This window comes from Mustela nivalis (genome assembly GCF_964662115.1).
Source record: "Mustela nivalis genome assembly, chromosome: 11".
Classification (NCBI taxonomy): Eukaryota; Metazoa; Chordata; class Mammalia; order Carnivora; family Mustelidae; genus Mustela; species Mustela nivalis.
This window is the reverse complement of record NC_139030.1, coordinates 13,940,479-13,965,492: the sequence shown is the minus strand read 5'-3', so window position 1 is coordinate 13,965,492 and position 25,014 is coordinate 13,940,479. Positions and strand designations below refer to the sequence as shown.

The 25,014-nt window shown below is 44.9% G+C and overlaps 1 protein-coding gene across 3 annotated transcripts in view; it reads right to left on the bottom strand.

Moving 5' to 3' along the window:
• The window catches only part of CCDC93 (CCC complex scaffolding subunit CCDC93), a 91,359-nt gene extending 68,838 nt beyond the window's left edge, over window positions 1-22,521 (bottom strand). The window contains exons 1-6 of one of the 3 annotated variants that reach the window (XR_014300410.1): window positions 22,318-22,519; window positions 17,965-18,078; window positions 16,424-16,518; window positions 8,136-8,247; window positions 3,338-3,436; window positions 2,509-2,565 (exon numbers count right to left, since the gene is read on the bottom strand). Coding sequence is in view for 2 of the 3 variants with exons in the window: in XM_082689867.1 (XP_082545993.1) it covers window positions 2,509-2,565; window positions 3,338-3,436; window positions 8,136-8,247; window positions 16,424-16,518; window positions 17,965-18,078; window positions 22,318-22,359 (519 nt within the window). In the remaining variant the exon portion in view is untranslated. Of the gene's footprint in view, window positions 1-2,508; window positions 2,566-3,337; window positions 3,437-8,135; window positions 8,248-16,423; window positions 16,519-17,964; window positions 18,079-22,317 lie in introns of all 3 variants that reach the window. The other 2 variants (XM_082689867.1, XM_082689868.1) reach the window with 2 other exon arrangements.
• Between the last annotated feature and the right edge of the window lie 2,493 nt (window positions 22,522-25,014).

Genomic DNA, 25,014 nt, shown 5'->3' with positions numbered 1-25,014 from the left:
AGGCTTGATCCCAGGGGCTTGATCCCAGGACCCTGAGATCATGACCTGAGCTGAAGGCAGAGGCTTAACCGACAGAGCCACCCAGGCGCCACAAAAATAAGCTAAGTATTTTTTAAAAATATTAAAAGGTTTAATATTTATTTTTTAAGAAAAGGTTATATCTATGTAAGAATAAGTAAAAGCCTGCTGGCTGAGGTGCAATGGTATTATGTTCATAGATGAAGAAAGACAACACGATAGTTTCCATTCGGCAGACATTCTCTAGCTGGACAACGGGTTTTCAAGTAGAAAAGTCACAGTAAATGACCCCGCAGGGGACTGAAGAGGTGGCACGAGAGCACCTTGCCACTCTAGATGCCTCTGAATCTCTGGGAACTGGATAAGTAACATCTCAGAGCCTGAAATAAGCCAGGAAAGTTGCCGTAAGTTGGAGGAAATCAGAGTCCAGGCAAAGAGAGGAAATGGGAGGAGCACCACACCTGTCATATTTGAGATCTGATGTAAAATCAAAATCTGGCTGCTTCTTCCTATTCTGCAAATATGGAGGGAATCTGTTAACCATTCTGGCTTCAAACTTCTGATTTCTAAAACAGAAATAATAACTCGCTGAGTGTTGGGGAGGAGCTAATGAGAGGATGCTTGGGAAAGGCCTAATTAGGTGCCAAACACATAGAAGGCCCTCAATCAATATGTGGCAGCTATAGATATATGTTTTTGAAGGCTGGGTCTGGAAATTAGGCACCTATTGTGGGACCTTATTTGAATCTGTAAGTTACCATTCACAATTTAAGTTTGGGATTCTAGATTCATCGGTAAGAAGCAGGGAAGAAACACTGAGGAGGCAGGTGAAGGGCAGACCTGGGAAAAGGGTAGAAAGAGAGGGAAACAGCCTTCAGAACCCAAGACATACCCAACTAATCAGTTATTATTTTTCATGACAAATTTAGTTAGGAGGAATCCTTAATAGCTTTCAAAGACACTACATTGGTAAGTTTAAAAAAACACAATTATATTCAAAGTATGATTCCAGCTCAGTATAAAAATGCACATTAAAAACATGGAAGAGGGGGCGCCTGGGTGGCTCAGTGGGTTAAAGCCTCTGCCTTCAGCTCAGGTCATGATCCCAGGGTCCTGGGATCGAGCCCCAAGTCGGGCTCTCTGCTCTGCAGGGAGCCTGCTTCTTCCCTTCTCTCTCTCTGCCTGCCTGTGATCTCTCTCTCCCTGTCAAATAAATAAAATCTTTAAAAACAACAACAACAACAACACAGAAGAGGGAGCCTGGGTGCTCGGTTGGTTACATGTCTGCCTTCAGCTCCCGTCATGATCCTTGGTCCCTGCTTAGCAGGGGAAGTCCGCTTCTCTCCTGCCTACTCTGCCTGCCACTTCCCCTGCTTGTGTCCTCTTTCTCTCTCTGACAAATAAATAAAATCTTAAAAAAAAAATGGAAGAAATATGTCCAAGCATCAAAAGAAGCTGCTTCTGGGCTGGGACATTAAGGCTGATTCTGTTCCTCTGTATCTATCAATCTTAAAAAAAAAAACCAAAAAACTTTAAGGATGTCTAAACAGAACAACTATTTCATAACCAGGGGAAAACAATTACTCTGAAGTTGTATCATGTCCTCTTATTATTATCTGACACTGCCACCGTATCTGCGAATAGTGTCTGGCTTCAGAGTTAACTGTCTTGAAAGTTTTCTACTCCTTCCATTTCCAAAATGGAATTGTGAAAAGAAAGAAATTTACAACTGTAAAGTGACAAAGACTTTTCTTGTTTTAAATGAGCATTTCACGTCATCAAATGATTCTTATTCTTTTTAGAGTGATCACCTTGGAAGACCACATATTTATTCTTAAAGTGGGGAGGAAATGCAAAATAACTGGGCACATTATTTTTGGAAGGAAGCGAACTTGCCCCCAGGCACTGAGGCTTCATTCCCAGCAGCTCCAGTAGGAAGGCTGGGGCTGGGTGGGGATGTGTGCTGGCGATAAGGTTCCGCTGGGCTGGCCTAGAAAGGTTTGAAAAGCTCTCCACTGCCCCTCACAGCCGGGGTAGTGGGCGCGTGAGTGCAGACTCCACAGTTAAGATCCACTGTGTGGGTGGCCAAGGCCATCCCAGTTTGTCACACAAAACTCAGGAGCTGCTCTGCCTCTCCAGAGCCATCATAGGATGCTAACCTCAATTTGCCAGCTCCAGTTCAAAGGAGCTCTTCAAAGTTGACACCTGCCACTGGCACAAATGAGGAAAGGCTTTGGATCTGGAAAATTCCTCCCAGAAAACTGGAACGAAGAAAAACATAGGGCAGCGGTTGTTGCATTTTCTACCCATGAATGCCAGCGTGCAGGTATGGACACTGAGGTAGGCGAGGCCTCACTCACACACCTACTTGAGGTCAGCACCTAGGCAATCCCAGGAGGGACTGGGCAAGGGTCTTGGGATTTGAATCACGGGGCTATCTGGAGGCTATGAACCTATGTCCTTCCCTCACACAGGGGCAGGGGAACTTACTGAAAGGTCAACAACTGTCTTGATGGCCTTTTCTTTTCTCTTTGTGAAGTCATCATCCTGCAAGACAAAACACAGGGATCAAACAAATGGTGTGTGAAGACTGAAACTCAACTGGACTTCTCAGAAACCTGTCTTACAAACTGATTTCCCATCACAGCTTTGCCTACAGGAGCTTCCACCTTCTAACAAAGTGGACGATAATGTTCACGGGAAGAAGCCAGGGCCTCTGCAGATGGCTCCAGAACAGGTCCCACGGTGGTAAGAAAGAGGGGGACCACGGAGTGTAGTACTGAAGCCAAGTGTTCTCATTCAAACCCTGATGAGCTCTGACACCCACGGCAACCAACTCAGTCTCCAAGCCTCAGTCTCACCATCTGGTAACAGGGACCCCACCACCTACGTCAAGGAGTGGCTATGAAGCTTAAAGAGAAGGCATGTGAAGGGCTGGGGCTGAGCAGTAAGGACTCAATAGCTATGTGGTATTATCACAGTGGGGGAGGTTACTATTAAACTGGTACTATAGGAATGCCCTAGACAATGACCTATGTGGTCTCTTGAAAAGCTTTATACAATCATTAAAAAAATAAACTCATGTTCTTATAGTTTAGTAAGAGTTCTGACTCAAGTACTAAAATTGAGAGAAAAGGACAAGACTGCAGGGCTTGCCCATTTGAAGAGGGAGTTCTGACGAGCCAGGAGGCCTGCTATCAATGCTGGCCAGGCGGGGGCACAGACATCCCGCAGATGGGTCCGAGTTCACTCTGCTCCTCCCTGGGGAGTCTAAGTGTACCCTCATGTATACTGGACGAGAAAAGAAGAGAATACTGACCTCGGGGAGACTGTAGGTTTTCTGGAACTGGGATATGGAGTAGGAGCGGATGTAGTCCCCCATTTCTTCCTTGGTTTCTATAGCTCGCTTCACCAGCCACTGGGACAGAAAGGTGGGAAATGTGAGGTTCGGGATGAACCATCACTGCGGTAAAGGCCGACTCTGAGACGGTACAACGCGTGAACCCAAATCACTTTACCCAGTATTTGAACTGGCTGAATGATGAGAAACTATCCACACCTACTGTCCTATGCGAAAAGCAGCCCGTTGGGCATCCGAGATGCTGAGATCCATTGGGATCAAGAGCAGAGCTGCTGTGCAGGAGGCTTAAAGCCTTACGTCGGATGCTCAGGCCTCAGTTTCCCTCTGTGTAGAGGTGAGAATATGTCGTTTCTTTCACCTCATAGAGCTACTGTGGGAGCACATGAAATCCTAAGCACTAGAAAGCTCTGTAAATGCCTGAAGCACAACACGAATATAGTCACACAGCCCCCTGGTTCTAGTGGCAGATCTGAACATCACTCTTCCTTGTGCTGCCGGTGCCACAGACCAGACAGAAGGAAGAGAACCTCAGAGAACGTCTAGTACGATCCCCTGTTTCACTGACTGCAACGACCTCCCAAAAATTCAGGCTGGTTGATTATACAGCCCTAGGCTTCAAGGGAGCAAGGCACTCACAGCATTTGCTCTGTTTTTGTTGTTGTTGTTTTGTTTTGTTTTTAAGATTTTTGTTTATTTATTTGAGAGAGAGAGAGAGCACGGGAGGGCAGAAGGTCAGAGGGAGAAGAAGACTCCCCATGGGGCTGGGAGCCTGATGCGGGACTCGAACCCAGAACTCCAGGATCATGACCTGAACCGAAGGCAGTTGCCCAACCAACTGAGCCACCAGGCACTCCAGCATTTGCTGTCTTAATCCACACAATATCATGCCAGCCATGCAGTCCAGAACCTAAGGCTCAGAGACCGCGTGATCTGTCCATTGCTCTGCAAGTAGCAAGCACAAGGCTCGGAGTCTCAGAGTCTCTCCCATACCAGAAGACTGGACATACAGGTTTTATTTGTTTTCTAGCTGCACTGGGCTGATATGCAGAAATAGCTGTTCTTCATTGCTCCCCACTTAAAGCTCCAGTTAGTGACAACACACACAGACACACCCCCAGGACCTGTGGAAGACGCAGGTGCTGAGAGTAAGAATGTAGGATACAGAAACACAGCCTCTGCCTCTCCTCCCTGGCTCTTCATGCAATCCTTTTATAACAAAAGAGCATCATGGAGGGGGATGCCATCTGTCTGAGTCGCCATGCTCTGTCCAGACAGCTAGTACATCTCAAAAGCAGTACATGGACAGTAGTTGTATTTCCCCATGAGCACAGCATACTTGGCAAGCCTTAGCTACCAAGGAAAGCAGACATATGGCATATGGCATGGTGCTCCAACAGGGATGGATGGGATGCTTGCTCACAGAGGACAGCCAACTCAAGTAAAGGACATGTTCAGGAAATCACTGCCCAAGATGGGGATGGCTGCAAAGAACTCTAGAAGGAATATATCTTTATTGTTAGTTTCATTTATTTCCATCACTCCACTCACCCCACCTCCAAAAAAGGACCTCGGGCACTAAAACCCAGAAGCAAGGACAAAAGACTGGACAGTATTCAGAGATTCTGTAGCCCCTCTCCCACACCTCACCCAGCATCACAGCCCAAGACAAATAAGGAGGCTGACTCCCTGCTCAACTCAACTTCTCCCTACTTTTCTTTGGATGGGGAGATGCAGCTTCTGGACTCTCAAAGTTGTTTCTTTTTCAGATGTTCCTCCATGAATTAGATCTACACTGACTTTTTACTTGGCTGGATCCTGGTGAGTGTGATGTGATAAGAAAGGTATGGAGTGTTAGGATTTAGAGAATCGGTCACTGTTTTGGAGGTCCTAGAGTGAAGGGCTTTGGAGGGAACCTCTTAGACAGCCGAACTCTGCTGTGGGCCCCCAGCATTCAAGCAAAGTACCTACCTTCACAGGATTCCCATGTCTGGCATGGAAGGAAAAGATAGGACCTAGAACTACTGGGGTTGGAAGTTAGACCCATTCTTCTCGGGGCTGCCATTCAGAGTGCTCCTAGTGCTAAACAGTGTGAGCACAGGTGGTGAGCCTCTACAAGTACACAAGACAGCTAGTTTGATGACTGCTCTTTACTGGTCTCCAGGAAAATGGGCAAAAACTACAAGTATGTGGTTAGTTTTTCATAATACTTTCATAGTATTCCACTTAAGGGACTATCCTTTATTCTGAGATTGGGGGTTAAAAGGCCTTTCTTTTAGGAAATGACAGAGAAAGACAATTGTTACAATTTCTTCATTGAAGTATAACTGATATACAGTGTTATATTGGTTTCAGGGGCACAACATAGTGATTTGACAATTCTACGCATTACTCAGTGCTCACCACAATAAATGCAGTCACCGTATGTCACCATACAATGTTATTACAGTAGTGTTGACTATATTCCCTAGGCTGTACTTTTCATGTCTGTCACTTATTTATTCAATAACTGGAGGTTTGTACCTCTTTACTATTCCCTTCACCTATTTTGTTCAGCCTCCACCTGCCTCCCCTCAGGCATCCACCAGTCTGTTTTCTGTATTTAAGAGTCTGTTTATTTTGATAGTTGTTACTCTTAAAGATTTCTTGCCTGGCAAGATACAGGTGGCAACCATAGATCAGTCTCCAGTTTTTTGCTTTAAAATTTTACAGACACATGGAATTAACAAATCTGGTAACTATTAATGTTGGTTCTCACACCCAGACAGGAGGCCCTCCAGCATTCCACATACAGCACAGAACATTCAGATGGGGACGCCTGGGTGGCTCAGTGGATTAAAGCCTCTGCCTTTGGCTCAGGTTGTGATCCCGGGGTCCTGGGATCAAGCCCTGCATCGGGCTCTCTGCTCAGCAGGGAGCCTGCTTTCCCCCTCTCGCTGCCTCTCTGCCTACTTGTGATCTCTGTCTGTCAAGTAAAAAAAAAAAAAGAACATTTAGATGTTCTAAAAGCCCAAACTAATGCCAGAAGATCACTTCCTTTTCATCACCTTCTCCTACCTGGACCAGATGTTTTGCACTCAAAGTTCTAGCTTAGGGCTGAGTAAGGTTGAATCACTAGAGATTCAGGCTTTGGGGGAAAAGCCAACAACTTCACAGCATGGTGGTGATGGAAGTTTCACTGATAATCAACTAAGGGTCTCTACTTCCTGTTTTCACAAAAAGGACCATGTACCATTCCTGCTGCATCAGAGGGAGAAAGTCCAACCAAGCCAATGAATCAAATTCTGAGTTAAAGCCTTAGCTTCCAATTTATAGACTTTATGGGATTTGACTGAAAGTCTATTTCAGAGGAAGTTCCCAAACATAGTAACAAAACCAGAAAAGACTGTGGAACACTTACAAAGCACTTACTAAAACATGCTGGTCCCTCAGCTGAGTGCTAGCTACATATTAATGTACTTAATTCTCATCCTGTCAGACAGGTACTATTACTGTTTCTATTTAACAGATGCAAAGTTAAGTCATTTACCCAAGGTCATGCAGCTAAATGGCAGAGCCAAGATCTGAACCCAGGAAGTCTCAGTCTAATAATATCTTAACTAAGATATTAACTAATAATAATAATCTTACCACAGGACTGGAAGGCTCTTCAAGCAGGGGCTGCATGAATGGCAGAGTGGGAACAGTACAAGGTCCAGTGACAAGGAGTTCAGACAGGAATCTTGCTTGTCTGCACACCAGCTCTCTTGCCTTAAGCAAATCAGTTACTCTCTGTATCTCCTTGCCTCAGACATAATGACTGGGATTATAATAGGTGCTTCAAAGAACTCTATAAGGATCATTTGCAAAGCGCTGTTCACACAGCAGGCCCTTTGCATCTCCTCTTTTCACAGTGCCCGGAGGAGGATGAGACACCAGACTGCAAGGATGTAGGGGGTTGTATAGCGTGAGCCACTTAATCACAGAGCCTTGGGAAACAGCCAGGGTGGAAACAAGCTCCCATTAGACATCCAGTCATCAAACAAAGACAGACAGAGATCACAACTGCCAACACCATGCCAGACATTCCACGAGGTGCTGGAGACACTACAGTGAGCAAGGCAGCTAGCTATGGTGCCTGCCCCCAAGAAGCTCTCGGTCTGACAGGAGGGCAGAAGTGGTTACAAACTATAGCAAGAAAGATTCCTACGAAGGAAAGGAATATGGCCAGGAGGAGTGAATACGGCAAAGGAGGCTGTTCTAGATTAGGAGGGGGTCAATGGAAGCTTTCTCGAGGAGGTTTGGTAGAACTGAAATCTGAAAGATGAATATGGATTAATGAGAAAAATGAGAAAAACCTTGCAGCCTGAGGGAAAGGCCCTGTGACAGGAGGAAGCATAATAATATGTATGAGAAAAATCGGAAAGAAAGTGAGAGAAGCTAGAACAGAAAGAACAAAGAAGAGCATGGAATAAGGTCAGGCTCAACAGGTGGGACAGGTCCAGGGCACGGGGTGCTACGGAGTTCTATCTTTACCAAAGGGCAATGAAAACCAGTTAATGGGAACGTTCAAAGATCACGACAGAAGACGGTGAAACCAGAGTGGAAGAGATGGAGTACTGTCTCCTGAGGATGCCGTCAGGGGGCATCACCCTGCCAGGCTCCACCAATTCCACACTACACCCATGAGGTCCAGGATCTAGGCCAGACAGCCTGACAGCCAGACCCGCTGTGGGGATTCTGACGTGCAGTGGACAAGAAACCATGAAGAGGCTCTCACCTGGACAACAGGAAATATGTGAATAAAATCCATGCCCTGGATCTGGTGGGGCTCCAGCTGGTGTGGACACTTCATCCTTGGCAGGACGGAGACGATTTTTTCGGATAGTGCTCTGTTTGGAAAAAACCAGCAAAGAGTGAGAACACACTAAGTGGCCCTTAAGACATCTCTCAAGTCTGGGCGGCATTCCAGAAGAATCTGGGGCTTCTCAGCGCCAGACCGTGACCAAGCTTCTCCTGGCTGCCTGCAAAATGAGAAAAATAAGCACAATTTAGATGTGAATGTATGCATGTAGCTGAGGCCACAATACTGCTTTCATGCTTTATTCCAGAATGTTTTTCTCCCTATCTTTTTTATATTAAACCACACTGTTTCTTTTCTTTTCTTTTTCTTTTTTTAAATTTTATTTATTTATTTGACAGACAGAGATCACAAGCAGGCAGAGAGACAGGCAGAGTGAAAGGAAGGGAAGCAGGCTCCTGGCCAAGCAAAGAGCCCGAATCGGGGCTCGATCCCAGGACGCTGGGATCATGACCTGAGCCAAAGGCAAAGGCTTTAACCCACTGAGCCACCCAGGCACCCCTTAAACCACACCATTTCTTTATGAAATTGTGGTGATGTCTGAGGTAGTAATTATTACTGAACGTCCTTACAAGGTAAAATAGAAAGTTTTCAGTGTCCCATGTTCTTTTACATTTTGTTAAATACTGACCTACTTTTTCCAAAGATCTGGGAACCACTAGGTTACATATTAAAAAAATGGTTTTAAACATCATTCAGGCAACAAATATTACCAGGCCCTGTGCTGGGTACCCAGAATATTAAGACAAAACATGGGGCCCTATACTGGAAAAAAAAATTTTTTTTTGGAGTTCTTCACTATTGCATAAAAGTGTTTTTAAAATAAAAAGATAGCCTTTCTTTTTTAAAATACTTTAAAATTAATCCCAGATTTGGGGAAACCATGCCCTAGTTCTTTTTGTCCAGGGAGCAGAATTTTTCTGCTTCTCATGGGGGGGCACTCTGATCTCTCTCCAACACCTTGCTTCAGTCCTAGAAAACATCAGGGAGTAGGGAGGGGAAGAACGGGGCTCCCTGAGACCCCAGAGCATCCTTCTAGCTCCGTTCAGGAGGCCGGCATCCTCCTCCTGCTCCTGCCTGGACCTGGGTGGGGCACTTTTATGGCTGGAGTGATAGAGCCATCTGTGGGCAAGTCTACACCATGGCAGACTTCAGTTTCCTTCTCTACTCAGCTGATACTTGATCTCCAGATGTTGGGTTCTTGTTTCTTACTTCCTAACTGGATCAGATTCAAGAGGAGAGAGCAGAGGTTATTTAGTGGGTCTGCCTTGAGAAACAGTCACAAGGCATGTCCTTGTGGGGCCATATGGAGAAATGGGGGCATCTGGCTCAGCTTACGTGGATAGTTTAGGCTACAGTCCCACCTAAAACCCTTCTAAAAAATAACCCTGTTACAGCAGCTACTGTGGTCTTGTCTCAAAGTGAAGACTATTTTCCCAGGTCTTACTAGATGATTCAAATTCAGCAAGTCTGGGTCTACCTGAAGGATTCCTTGTTCAAGGAACAAGGAAACTTTTATCTTTCTGCAGCTCCATAATCCTTTCCAAAAAACAGACACCCTTAAGACCAACAACTAACAAAGGCCTGAGTGAGAGCAACTATTGTCTTATCTACGTTGCCCTTAGTAGATTCTATGCTCTCAGTCTTGGTGAGAACTAAGTACAATCTAGGGAGAAAAGCTAAACAGCTTCCCAAGGAATGGTCCTTGGAGAACACACTACAAAACTATGTTTATTCCTGGAAAGTAGCTTTACATGGTGGCACCAAGTTTATGACTGCTAAAAGAGAAATAGTCATGCCCACAGCTCCATGGATCACAATATCCATGTCCAGTCCAACATGTTAAGAGAAAAAAATATGGTCAGGGGAAGACGGACACCCTACTGTATACATTCACAGAAGGAGAGGACACCCATCTCCCAGGAGGGAAGCCTAGGAGAGAACATTTTCACCTCCCACAGAGGGAGCGCATATGTGAATTATCCAGAAGGTCCGAGGCATGGAAGGACACTGTCCTGTGGCTCTCGGCCACTACTGCAATCCCTTCTCTCTGACCAGCATGTCTTTGCGACACATGCATCTTTCTGGTCACAAGATGCGTGGCTGCCCAATGGGAAAGCATTGGCTGGCCAGCTGTTGCTGGGGCTCAAATGGGATAGTTTGGTAGGTAAGTATTAACAAACCCAGTTGACAGCATATCTAAGGCTCTCTCTACAATACACTTTTTTATTTTAATCTCCATCAGACTCTCATGTTTAATTTCTTTGAAACTTGTGAGGGGAAGAGGCTGGTGCTTAGTTGGCTCTGCATTCTAAACTCCAAGCTTAGCAAATGAAGGACTTGGCATTCTTGCTCAGGGCAGGTATTAACTGTTGATAGACCTGGGGCTTTTCTGCTCAGTTATATTTTGGTTCAGTGGGAGGAAAGCTCCCCCTAGTGGCTACAGATCTGAGTCTGCAGAGGGCTACTGGTTGCATGGAACCATTCAGTAGCTTAAAAACAAGAGGCTCAGACCCCAAACACTATCCAGCTCAACCCTCTCTACTTTCAGACTGAGTTGTCTCTGGCCACTGATCAGAGACTGACTACCTTTCCGGGTCATAAAGGCCCTGAGGGAAGGCTGCCCCAGGTCATCTCGGGGTTTATAAGCCTATTAAACCTGCCTCCCAGAACTCACTGCCAAGACTGAGGTCTTACTTGCAGCATATGGAAGCAGCTGGAGGCACAAATACTGCTGGACTGAGGGAGGGACGTGGGGGAGACACAGGCAGGCTGGGGGGAGGGGAGAAAAGTCAGGAGAACTTCTTGTGGAAGCCCACCAGCCCCTATCTGTTTCTCCCTGTAGCTCAGGGTAGACTCTCTGACTTTCTGAAAATCTGGGAAAATGACAAATGCAGAGGTCCCCCGTCAGGTTTCCTAGCCTAAGACTGAACAATGCCCACTTGCGACTACAGGTGATTGGTTGGATTCCTTCAGTTTTTAAGTGTTCAGTACATGGTTTCCTTCTCCACTGCAAACAGTTTGAAAGAGGGTGCAAATTCCAGCTCCATCACTGGCTCTGAGACTTTTGGCAAGTCACCTGATCCCTCTGGTCCAGTACTCCTATCATACAATGAGGAAAAAATGCCTTTCCTCCTTATTTGAACTTAGAGTGAAGATGAAACAGTAAAATGCATGCACAAGTGCTCTGCACACAGGTGCCTCCCACTTGTGTGTTACCGCACTCCATCATGAGCCTACAATTCTCATGACCTCTGAGCATAGGACTCTGTAGTATGGGACTTTAGGAAAGGCTGGGAGGGTATAGACAGAAGGAGGGTATAGACAGAAGGCAGAAGCTCATGAAACCCTCCAGCAAAAAGGATCAACAAGAACAGAGAGTCCTCAATTGGGCATACACAGAAAAGAGCCTGAAAGATAATGACGCCCTCGAGAGGTAAGTGCACTCCTCAGACAGTGCTATCTGGCCCCCTATGACATCAGCTGGGACATACTGAGGCACTGCAAACAGAAGGCAGTATTAAGTCTAAATTGCACACAACCAGAACATATTAGAAAAACAAACAGAAAAGACTTGAATAATTCAGTACACTGTGGCTATGGCATTTCTCTTACAGATAACAGAGACCCGAATGCCTGATGCACTGCTAGAGGCTGGTGGATCTTCAGTCCTGCAAACTGCTGCCTCAGCTTCACCCACAATTACAGTCCATGGCTCTGCACTTAAAACACACCAAGAGAACATACTACTGAATATCCTCAACCCCTTATCCAAACCCTCTGGGGGCACATGCGTTTCAGAATTCACAACTTTTTAGATGTTTGCACTTTCATGGACCTAACAGGCATATACTATATATTATGTAGAGCCCAAGTGAAATCTAGACTTGAAATGATTATTTCTGCAGCAAAAGTTATGAATGTTCACCTATGTGGGGGTCCATATAGACTATAAAAAGCCTTAAGAAAGTTCAGGTCATGTTTTGTTCCCAAATCAATTTTGTACCCATATGTAGACTGAAAGAAGCCTGTTTTCATTGTTTTTTAGATTTCAGATTAAGAATCTGTATAAAAACACTGTACTCCAGTATCTGTTAAGAGTACTGTCACTGCTGGGAAAGTATAATAACTCTCAAGGACACGAAAGTGAAAAGGGGGCTAAGAACCACTCTAAAACACCAAGGGAGTTTAGGAAGAAGGGCTACATGGAATCTAGGAAATGGGAAGACTGGTGCAGAAAGAATGCACTAATGAAATCCCAGAACGTCAGGGGTGCCACAGGTGTCAAAAGCAATCACTTAAACTGAAACAGAAAGAGGCTTCATTCAGGAGTATCTTTGAGAAGATAGTGCATTTATGTTAATAAACAGACTAAGGAAGAATCTGGTCAATCTTAGCTATAGGTAAGGATATGGTGCTTCTTTGTGGGAAAAAGAAAAAGGCAATCAGAAACTCAAGGAAAATAAGCTGGATAAACATGAGGCAAATTACAGCAAGCCTGATTTTCAGTGACTTTTTGTACAGACCACCTCCACTTGCTCAGGCCAAACCCCTCAGAACCAGTCTTGACTCTGCTCTTACTCACACCCAGATCCAATCTGTCATGACATTCTGTTGTTTCTCTCTTCCAAGAGGATCCAGAATCCCTCCACTGCTAGCCCGCTGTCCTGGCTACCATCTTCTCCCCTGAGCAGGACTACAGTACGCTTAAAGATCTCCCTGCTGCCAACTTCATCCCCTCACTCAGTAATCAGAGGGGTCCTTCTAAATCCGATTATGAACAGATTATGTTCCTCCTCTGCTCAAAACCCTTCAAGAATTTCCCATCTCGCTCAGAGTAAACTCAAAGCCTTTATTTACTCTGACCTACGAAGTTCTACCCGATCTGGCCCCTACAACCTGTCTGCCCCTCTCCCATTGTTCCCTCCGCTCCAGCTCACTGTACACCAAGCAAGCTTCTGCTGGGAGCCTTCACGCTCACCGTCTCCTTTGTTTGGAACCCTCTTTTCTCAAGTCTTAGCTCCCATATCACCTCTTCAATGAGGCCATGCTGACTTAAAGTCACACAACTGCCTTCAAAGCATGTCCCTCTTCATATACCATTCCAGCTGTAATTTTTTTTTCATAGCACATATTATTTCTATATGTAATTCGATTATTTATTAAATTAGTTGTTTCTGGTCTGTCTCCCCGCCAAAGACTCGAAATTCTGTAAGGGCAGGACATGTTTCATTAACATACCCTAAGTACCCAAAACAATGCCTGACCCATAGGCAGGACTCCATAAATATTTGGGTGATTCAATGAATAAATAAGGATTCTTTTTGACTGTAATATTTGAGTATTCTCCACCAAACAGCACCACTGTCGTCCAAAAGATTGTATTTCTTTTTCTCTGGCACCACCACAATTCTTAGTTCTTATTGTAAACACTGTTTATAGATTTACTTTTAGAATCTACCTGTAGATAAAGCATGGACAATTTAATTGCTATTACAGAAAACAGACCATAAATATTATGCCCTAAACATTGTAAGAGTAATGATATGCTGGTAAATGGACACTGAAAGGAAGAAGGAAAAACGGAGAGCAAAAACATTTACCCTACATAGCTAGGAACCAGGAGAAACCATCTCATATAAATGAGTCAAGAAACAGAAGCTTGTATTGATTAAAGCTATCCAACTAATCCTAGAAAAACAGATAATAATTACAAAAGTGGAAGAGGAGAGGCAAAGGGGATGTAGTGGGTAGCACAGGTGAACTAAATTCCTCCTCTTATCAGATTTAAATGAAAAATACATAATTAGAGATATGGAAGTGAGCTCTTTGAAAAAACCTAAAAGCTAAACAGGCAAAGATGGTTCTTTCCAGGGAATAAAACCAGGGTTTTATAGAATGGGAATAGGGAGAGATGTTAGCAGTATATTTTGTACCCTTTGGCAGTATTTGAATTTTTTTTTTTAACTTCATGAATGTGGCACCTACACAATAAAAACAAAATAATATAAAATAAAAAATAAAATAAAAAACACATGTCTGGATTAAGCCCAGCCAGCAGAGAGCAGAGCCACACACATAGACTCCATCCCACTGACTCCTAGTAAGAACTTTTCACTGACAGGTCACTGACTGCAATGCCACAGTTCCAGAGTGACAGATGTTCCAGATGCAGAGCTCAGCTATTCATGGCCGGGCACTGAGGAGCACAGTGTCACAGAGAACAGTATGTCCTCTTTAACGAGCAGCCCAGAGATGTCCTTTGGTTCTGTTATTGTAAGAATTTCGGTGATTCCGTGGGACCGATTTTTCTTCAGCCTGGAAACTATGAATTGGGTAATTTATCATGCGTTTCTCTTTTTGTTGGCTGCCAGAAAGCCTGGAGCCAAGTCTGTGGCTCACCCTTATAAAAACACGGCATGTTGTGGCCCGTGACAAATGTTGTAGCCTTATCCCCACCTCAGTTTGTTTTCCCTTTGCTTTGCTTTGCCTCTTCTCTATCACTGCTTCATATACATATTTGCGAACTACCTTCAATCCATTTGGAAGAGTTTTTTCCTGGGGGAGGATTAAGCTTCAGAAAAATTAAGTCACAAATGCACACAGATCTGAAATCACAAATCTCTCTCTTGACAGATAAGGGAACCGAGGCTTGTCCAAGGTTACACAGCTGCCCACTGGCAGGGCAGGGCAGAATGTGGGAGCCTAGTGGTCTAATGAGATCACCAAACCCCTGGTGAGCTACGGAAGACTGGGTGGGGTCCACTCAGGTGAAACCTGTAACAGGGAGTCCACGCTGCCTTCTCTCAGTGGCAGGCAAAGTGCAGCTCTGCAAAGAAGCAAAGGGGAGGGAAAGCGTCTCTTCTCACTCTGCTCAGCTTCCATCCAGTACATTCCTTCCAGCTGCCTTTGGAAAGAGATAAACTAAGTAGTCCGGAACACTCTCAGAGAGTATCAGAAAAACTATTAGAGCTGCTGAACATCACTCATCATTGGGGGAAATGCAAATCAAAACCGCAGTGAGATATTACCTCCCACTGGTTAGAATGTTTAAACTCAAAAAGACTAACAAAAAAGATAACTAACACTGGCAAGGCCACAGAGAAAGGGGAACTTTTGTCCACTGCTGGTGAGACTGTAAATTGGTGCACCGGCTATGGAAAACAGTATGGGTGTTCCTCAGAAAATTAAAAAATTAAAAATTAAAAAAAAAAATCATAGAACTACCTATGACCCAGCAATTTTATTCTGAGTATTTTACAGAAGGAAATGAAATCAGGATCTCAAAGAGATACCTGCAGCCCCACATTCATGGCAGCATTACTCACAATGGCCAACCGTGGAAACAACCTAAGTGTCCATCCACGGAAGAATGGATAAAGAAGATATTCACACTGGAACATTATTCCACCATAAAAGAAAAAAGGAAATCCTGCTCTTTGCAACAACATGGATGGACCTTGAGAGCATTATGCGAAGTGAAAGATGTCAGAGAAAAACAAATACTGTATATTTTCATGTGTATGTGGGAGTCTAAAGTAACTGAATTCACAGAAACAGAGAACAGACTGGTGGTTGCCAGAGGTAAAGAGTGTGGGGTGAGGGAACTAGAGGAAGGGTGACAAGAAGTACAAAAGGTACTCGTAATTATAAGATAGATATGTCCTGGGGATGTGATGTACAGCAAGGAGACTTGAGTTAACAATTCTGTATTGTGTATTTTGAAAGTTGCCAAGAGCGTAGATGTTCACATCACAAGAAAAAGTTGTGATAACAAAGTTCACATAAAGTTATGATAAGAAAAAGTTGATATCACAAGAAAAAACATTTATAGCTATACGAAGTGATGGATGTTAACTGAACTTACTGTGGTGATCATTTTGTAAAACATATACCAAATCATTGTGTTGTACATCTTAAATCAATACAATGTTATGTGACGATAATCTCTCAATGAAACTAGAAAAAGAGAGTGAGAAAGAGAATAGTCTGAGCATGAAATGATGTATAGGCTAGCTTTGTGACTGTGGCTTCTATCAAACTCCGTTTCATAATCTATAAAACTGTGATAATACATACTTGTTGCAATGAAAATCAAAACAAAATATGTAAGGCATCTAGCACAATTTTTGGCACATAGAGAATACTCAAAAGCTCGTTCCTTTCTCCCCCTTTAGGCTCATCTGTGGCAAACCCTAATAACTTACATTTTTTGTCCTATTGTAGAGTTTTCCTGAAAGAGCAAATCAACGTCTATGTCAAAGCTGCAAGTGGTAATGCACCAAGTCATCCCTCCTACTACCTGCAAGACACAAAGAAAATACCTGTTTTCTCCTTCTAGTCTGGGGAGAGGGGAGGAAATGGAAGGAAGAAAAATACATCTTTTTTTATAGAATCAATGATCATACAAAAGTGTATCTCGTTAGAGAGAGAGCACATGTCCTTCTGACTCCATCAACTACAACTCATCTAAAACAGTACCGCCAAATAAAACTTCCTGCATACTGTCCAGTACGCACATGGCACACATGGGGCTAGTGTGACCAAGAAGCTGACTTATACTATGAAACAAACATATCATTCACAGATCCTCCTTATATTGAGACATTAACTCTTAGCCAGGAGAAGGCTTAATCCAGTTTTAGGTAAGTGCCAGATTCCAGAGGAATTACGTGTTTTGAAGATCAGACAGGTTAGTAGCAAGGCTGACATTCGTGGCTCATTACTGAATTTCCGTACATCTTGCTTTTTTCATGTATCTAAAGGAGAGAAGAATCCCTGTTCTACTTTTCGGAGGGGACCTTTCAGAGGTGCAAATGACCTCTGAGATTAAAAACAAAACAAAACAAAACAAAACAAAAATAAACAAACAAAAAACTCCAGCTAAATACTTTTTAGATATAGCTCGATGGGGACTCTGATCTCTGGCTGTGTTTAAACACAGTGAAATGCCTATAAATACAGATTCCGGGCCCCAGCCCAGATCTAACCAAATATCAAAGGGTGAGGCCGCAACATCTGTATTATAAAACAGTGCACAGCGATTGTTATGCCAAGCCAGGCCGTGGTCCACTGGGGCACTCAACACTTTCTTCCACCAGGAAGCTTTCCTGGCCTGCTCTGTCTGATCTGGAAGCTTCATTTCTGCTGCACTTACTACATCATGACACTGAGTATGTTGCTTTACTTGTCTCCCTTCCCTATTCTATAGAAGCTGGCCTCCTTGAGTACAGGGCTTGGTCTGGTCTTTGTGCCCTCAATATTTATTACTATGACTTGTACAGGATTCTTGAAGGTTCTGCTGAATTAACAGACTTCAACCCATAGTGACTTTTCTCCCCCCATAGTGACACTCACTGCCACCAAATTCAGAACTAACCATCATTAGAATATGTGGCAATTGTGTGCACAATGACTTGGGACAGCTCCTTATTAATTCAGATTTTATCTCACATAACCTTTCTCTCTCCACCCAAACTGTAAGTTCCTTAAAAGGAAGAACTAGTTCTAATGTTTTTTGCACTTCCCAAAGCTCTGTATACAGAAAAGGAATTCAAGGCATATCTACTGACACATTTTTATTTTCTTGTAATAGGAAATTGGAACACTTTTAATAACGAACCTGAATCCAAGAGAAACATGGACATTAGAGAAAGTAAAAACACAACCTCTTCCTCTTTTCTCAGCCCTGGTAAACCACTCCATCCCAACAAAACACAGCCTAATGGTTAGAAAGGTTTCCTCTTACCTTGTCAAAAGGTGACAAACCTTTAATTCGTGCCCTGAAATATCCAGCTGCAACCAAAAGCTCCAGAATTTCAGTCAGCTTGACGTTTTGTTCTTCATCTTCTCTTGTTTCAACCTAGAAGAAGAGCCAAAAGTTAAGCTGCTAAAATCCACCTTGAATAAAGGAACACTGGGTGTATTTCTGACGCCACAATTTAATAGCTGAGGAGCTGGTGACATTGGCTTTCTTGCTGTGTTCATGCTGGAGCATGGGGACACAGTGCCACCAGAGTCACAAAGAACAGCATCCTCAGGCCTCCATAAGCTGTGTTTACTGTCACAGGTGGCAAGAAATGACACACAGGCGATAAAGATTACGCCTCTGGTGCTGAAGAAAACCAGGGACAGGCAGATTACAGCATATTACCTCCCTGTTCTCTAACGCATCGCTTACTTGACAGATTCCGACTAAATAATAAACTTCTAACAGACAAAAACAAGGTTTTTTGTTTTTTTTTTTTTAACTTTATGCACATCTTGGTCCCAAAAGCTACTGACAAACAGAGCAAGAACAAAGAAGGGAGTTCAAATATGTGTCTTTCTCTGCACTTCTCTTTAGATCTCTAAAGCAAATACAAGGCGGGCTTTCAACCCAGATCCACTGAAGGATGATTACTGCCACAAAATGGGATTGCCTTAAAAATAATAAATTCAGGGGCACCTGGGTGGCTCAGTGGGTTAAAGCCTCTGCCTTCGGCTCAGGTCATGATCCCAGAGTCCTGGGATCGAGCCCCGCTTTGGGCTCCCTGCTCGGCGGAGAGCCTGCTTCCCTCTCACTCTCTGCCTCTCTGCCCACGTGTGATCTCTGTCAAATAAATAAATAAATAAATAAATAAAATCTTTAAAAAAATAATAAATTCATCTAATATATTTGAATAGGGACCTGATTTTAAAATTTTAAGTTGTATCTTACCTTTGCTCCCAGGTGTTGACAACTTAAAACTACTGACGTATTCTAGTGCTTTTGCCTCCATCTGCTTTCACCTCATCTGCTTTATTATACATGTCACATTGACCTCCTCCCTTTCATTTACACTTCCTGCCAGGACTACTGCAAGTGCCTCTCAATCTTCTTTTTGTTAATCTGTTTTCCTCCCTCCTTCCTAAATCACAACTTTCAGATCTTCCCTCTTTAGCTCATCCCCCAGACCTTATCATTAACACATCATACACTGTCTGTAAGATAAACTCCAACATTCTTAGTCTGGCATTTGGATCTTTGGCTGCAACCTATCTTTTCAGCTCCAGCCTTCACCTCCCTCCGGAACAATCCAGTCGTGGTATGGACAACCTCAAGCATGGCTCATTCCCCTTTCTTCACTATTCATACCCCTTCTCTTCTTCTGATACTCCCTAACCACCCAGAAACCAGTTTCAAATTCTAGCTCCTATTTGATGCCAACCCTGACAAATGCAGCCAGAAATGGTCACTCCTCTGCATTTCTTTTATTTATAGTTCTAGCCATTCATACAATTAAGTATCAACCTCTTCTGAGTGAAATGTCTGGTGTTAATATATATGCCTGTCTTTTGAAATGGCCTATTAGCTGGATCAGGAGAGGACAATATTTTATTCAGTCATGTTTACAACTCTTCTGAAGCAGCACTAGACTCAAAGGGCAATTAAATACGGAATGACATGTTCAATCATCACACAAAGTGCATGACCTATGCCAGTCATAGATTAACAAAATGTTTTCGTAGTCATGACACTGATAATGGAAATTCAAGTTTATTTTGAAGTACAAATTGCCAGGAGAGGGAGCTTACATATTAACAAATAGTTGAACAAAGAATTATTAAAATGACTGACAATCTCTTGCAGTAGGAGGTGGTAAAGGCAACACCTTGTTTCCCTCCTCAAATCACCTTGGTCCAAGCTATCAAAGCATTTCCTGGTTCTTAGGGGACATGCAAAAATAAAGTAATATTAATTATTCACACCTTCTCTTCCTTTGCAAAAGATCTGGGATAGTTAAGCAACATCTCTAAGCGGGGAGACTCAAAGAAGAGAGAAGGTAAAAAGCGATATGGTTCACAAAGAAGGAGTAGAAGAGAAAAATGGGATGATATAAGCATTTTCTTCAAACTCCTAGGATGTAAAACATGAACCTTTCATTTGTTCAGTCATCACTAATCATGAAAACACTTCCAAGAAGAGGACATTTCATCCCAGGAGGATTATTCCTGGTTTGCCTGGACCTAATGAACACCCACTGCCAACCCCAAGGCAGATGCATGGCCCGTGGTTTTTATCCACTCATCCCCAGAAAGGAGAAGTATGTATAGTTTTGCAATATAATCTGTGAAATAACTTCTGGTGCAAGACACTGAATGGAGACTGTTAGTTAAGACTCCACATTCACTTCACAGATTAATACTGAAACAAAATGAGAAAGAGCCACAGGTTAACACACAGTGACTGAACGAATGCCCTCTCTTGACGGTATCAAAAGCCATCAGATTGGCTAATACACCCATTGTTAAAAAACTAAAATTCTGATAAAGATGAATGACTGTGAGGCTCTTAAACCAGGCACTCTAAATTTTCATTGCTCTGTACTATAGTTCATGGAAGCTGGAAGGCAGTGCCAAGTCTAGCTATCTTCTCTATCCTTCACAGACATAGAGTAAAGGGTTTAAAAAATTAAATTTAAAGAATTAACTGGATTAGTGACAGCTTACTGACATAGACTATCCATATTCATAGGTACTGGTCTTTGAACTGAATGATATTTATTTAACTCTATCTACCCTCTGTGCCTCCTAATTGCCAAGAACTGTCTTAGGTCCCCTAGAAAAGTGACAAATCAGACCCAGCCTCCCGGCAGTCAGAGAAGGGTTACACCAAGGACTCAGAGGACCATGTTGCTTTTTATTTTAGAAAGATCCCCATTTATAGTACTGTAGGACAATGAATTAAAGGAATTTAAGGTGGAACCTGAGAGGCCAGACAGGAGTCTACAGCAAAAGGTCAGGCAAAAACTCGATAAGAGCCTAAAACAAACAAGTGACAAACAAGAAATACCAAACAGCAGGATACAGCTCTGAGTCTTCACAATCCCCCATTCCATCGATGTAATTTGCATGTAAGGTTTTACCTAATAGAAGGGTTCTGACAATAGGACATTTCTTAGGTTTTCCTACGATTACAACAAAATGGACTTACATTCTGTGCACACACACTCACAGATAAATCTGTCCTTCATCACTATATCCCCAGCTTTTATGCACAGAACAGCGATCCCTCAATTAGTGGGTACTTGTGGGATGAAGAACTGAGGGGATGAAGAATTGAGGATTAGGAGCGGGTTGGGTGGGTGGGATGACAGGCGGTTGAAAGGGAAGGAACCACTCACCATGTCAAGGCATCAGTTCTCCTGCCAAATGCCTACTTCAAAATCTTAGGAGCGGGACAGAGGTGCAGTGTGGGTTCCATTTCTTTCCAGAATCTAGTAAACTAAACTAGACTTAGCTTTGGAGTAAAGCGACTGGAAGAGAAGACACTTGCAAACCACCTAGCTCTAGGAATGACACTTGCAGTCAGAAGGAAATGCACGTTCCCTTTATGCCTAGCCAGTGTGGAAATCCGGAAACCACTGACTATCCTATCCCTTAGGACCGAGTGAGTATTCAATGACACCGCTGTAAGGAAAGGCACCCGCTACGCTCTGGAGAAGCAGCCACGCTTCCGCCAGGCGCACTGCCGGGCCACAAAGCCCCACCGGACAGCGCGTCGCCTCCCGCAGACAACCCAGTGCGCGCACGTTCCCAAACTTCCAGCTGCTACAGGGTCTGGTGTGCATTCCCTGCACACACCGAGACGAGTTGCGGGGGGGGGGGGGGGGGGCTCGGGACCCTGCGGGCCCCTCGGGGCGGCGACAGGCGCCACAAGGTCACCGCCCTTGGCACAACCCGAGCCCGGACCGTCCCAGCACGCGTCTCGTGACTCCCAGGGCGCTGCAGCCCCGGGTTTCGGGGCGAGCCCTGCGGCGCCAGGGGTGGGGGACACTGCCCGGGAGAAGTAGGACCTCGGGCCCCGCGGCGCCTGGGGCTGCGTGGGGCTAGGTATGAGGCTGGGAAGACCACCTCCCTCCCCGGGGACCCGAGAGCGGCTGAAGTTTGTCCCCGCCCCCGCCCAGGCAGGGGGACCTCCCCGGACCCCAGCGCATAGGGCCAACTCTTCCCGCCTGGGACACACCTGAGAAGGGGGCGGGGCGCTCCAAACGCTTCCCGGGCGCCGCTCTGCCCGCCACCCCGCGGGCTCGGCCCTCTCCCAGGAACCCGGACGTGTCTGGGAGAGGGAGGTCCTTACCTCCGGGAGACCCTGGCCCTCCGCGCCCTTGGGCAACCCCATGGTCCTGTGACAGCCGTGCGGCGGCAGCAAAGCTCGCGGAGCGCCCGGAGGAAGCTGTCCCCGGCCGCGGAGCTGCTACCGGGGTGGAGGCAAAGCGGAAACTTCCTCCGCCGTCGCTGCAGCCGCCGCCGGCCGGGAGCTCGGCGATCCGGCGGAGCATGCGCGTTAGGACGGGAGCGCGGCGCGACTGCGCCTGCGTGAGAGCGGCCCCGGGGCAAGGCCGGACGGCGGGGGAAGCTGGAACTACGGTCCCGGCTGGGCTCCGTGGCCGATGTTCCGCGGGAGCCGCGCTCCAGAGCTCCGCACTTTTCTCCGAGTCCTTCACAAAAGGGGCGATTCCCTCACCTCGGGGAAATTTTGCATTTTGGCTCCCTCTCTGCGTTTCACAGGCATCGGATGCCCCCAGTGGGGTTGCTGTCCGCTCCGCGAGCCGGACTTTGGAAGCTCCCTCAGTCTGGTGTTGAAATTCCAGCATGAAATGCGTTTGGGAATTCCAGACCTCGGCCCGGTTCTAGCTGAATCGGGCTGTCCCCCTGCTTCACGCGCACTTGCGCTAACTTCTCGTTATGTATACGGACCAAGGAACAGAGCCCCCAAGAAAGGTTGCTGCACGCCCGCTGCTTCTTCAGTGTTCCGGGCAGTGCGTCTTGTTTCTCAGGATACCTGGTTTGGGGTAATGTCTCCCTACCTCCAACACCCCTAACTCTGGGTCTTCCTTAGGAAAAGGTCGCCTCTGCGAGTGCATCTCTGTTTTAACGTCATTTTAGCCTCCACATCGCTTCCATGCTGCACCCCCTGTCTGTCCCAGAAAATGGATGGCAGTTACGTAAAAGGGTTCTCTCCCGGGCCACAAGACCCCCTCCAAACCCGAACTTGTTTCATAGTGGCTTCTCTAGCTTTTTAAGTTTTATTTATTTAGTTAGTTTTAAGCGATGAAGAAAGAGGTGACTTGAAAATTTGCTGTAGAAAAGATCTTTCCTGAGGGGCGGGGCGGGGGAAGGGATGGGGAGAGTGGGGAATAAGAAGCTCAGAGCTCCTAGAGATAAAGTGGGGTGTGTGTGTGTGTTTCCTCTCTGCCTACCTAGCATCTTAATAAGCAGAAAATCAGTAAATGTTTGTCCTTGGAGGAATTCTTTGGGCTTTTGGTATTCTTCCTGGAGTTTATCCTGACGGAATACCCACCCATGTAATCTCAAAGGCTCTAGAAACGGCCATTTATTTCCTTCTTAAATCCAGTTAGCAAATACCGCTAACAAAACTGTGTGCCAGGCATCACAAATTTTAGAAAACTGAATAGGGAAATTAAGGGGGTTGAGATGGGAACTCTCATAGCAGAGTTAGGGGACATCTTGTGCTCACCCATTGGAAAGCCAATGAATCTCAATTTTTAAGGCACCCATTATCAACTTCCCAAAAGTATTTATTTTTGTAATTTTAAAATCGCCTTTCCCGGAGGTGGTATACAATGAGAGGGAATGGAGGGTAATTTGTGGCTGCTGTTGAATGACTAGAAAGTATTGATGCCTAGGGACAGATAGCAAAATCTCACATAGCAGGCAAGCCTAAATAGCTGTATATAAAGTAGTTCAGAGAATAGGGTCTAGAGAATAATAGAAATGAGGTAGGCCACACACAAGTTCCCTGTTGGAAATGCCTTCACAATATTTAAATAAACATGAGCAGCTAACTTGCCCAGTTTTACTGTCTGGGTAGGGTGACAGTGGAAGACTTGGGTTGGCAGTGTGCCTTTTTTCTTTTCTTCCCCCCCCCCCCCCCTTAGAGATCCCAGCAAAAAGGCCATGGCAGCAGTCAAGAAAGCTTGGGCTTTCTGTGTTTGAGAGCGGAACCCCAGTGCAGCTTTGGAGAAGACCTTGAACAGACAATGTCAGAAAAGGAGGTTTGTGAGGACTTTGGAATAAATGCATCTCTGTTCTTCTCCAGTGGCTGAGGGTATCGCTACAAACATTTTGTCACCCTAATGGGATCTTTGGGGGTTAGGAATCATTCTCTCTCTCCTTTGCACATTGAATACAGAGCTGTATGATGTTTTTCTAAGTGCCCACTTCTCAGGAACCTCACAAATACTTTCCCTTTTTGGGTTAAAAAAAGGGGGTGCCATAGTAAAGAGCTTCCTGTTAGGATTACCTTTATCCTAAGTGATGTTTTCTAGAAAACCTCAATCATTTTGTTCTCATTTCTCCCATCCCTTCCTACTTGGCTCTTGCTGTGACCAGCAAGGAGAATCATGGAGTCTTTTTTTTTTAAATTTTTATTTATTTGACAGACAGAGATCACAAGTAGGCAGAGAGGCAGGCAGAGAGAGAGGAGGAAGCAGGCTCTCCGCTGAGCAGAGAACCCGATGTGGGGCTCGATCCCAGGACCCTGGGATCATGACCCGAGCCAAAGGCAGAGGCTTTAACCCACTGAGCCACCCAGGTGCCCCAGAATCATGGAGTCTTAAAGCAGAAAGGATCTTAAAGGCATCTAGTGTGTGTTTAGGAAAGCAGAGTGACACCATTTAAGTCACATAGCATGTTAGTGGCTGTGCTGAGACCAGAGCCCCAAATTTCTGATTAACAATGTCTTTTTATTCATCTATCAAACTTTCATTCATACAACAAACATTACCTCTATATTAGTGGCTCCCAAACTTGC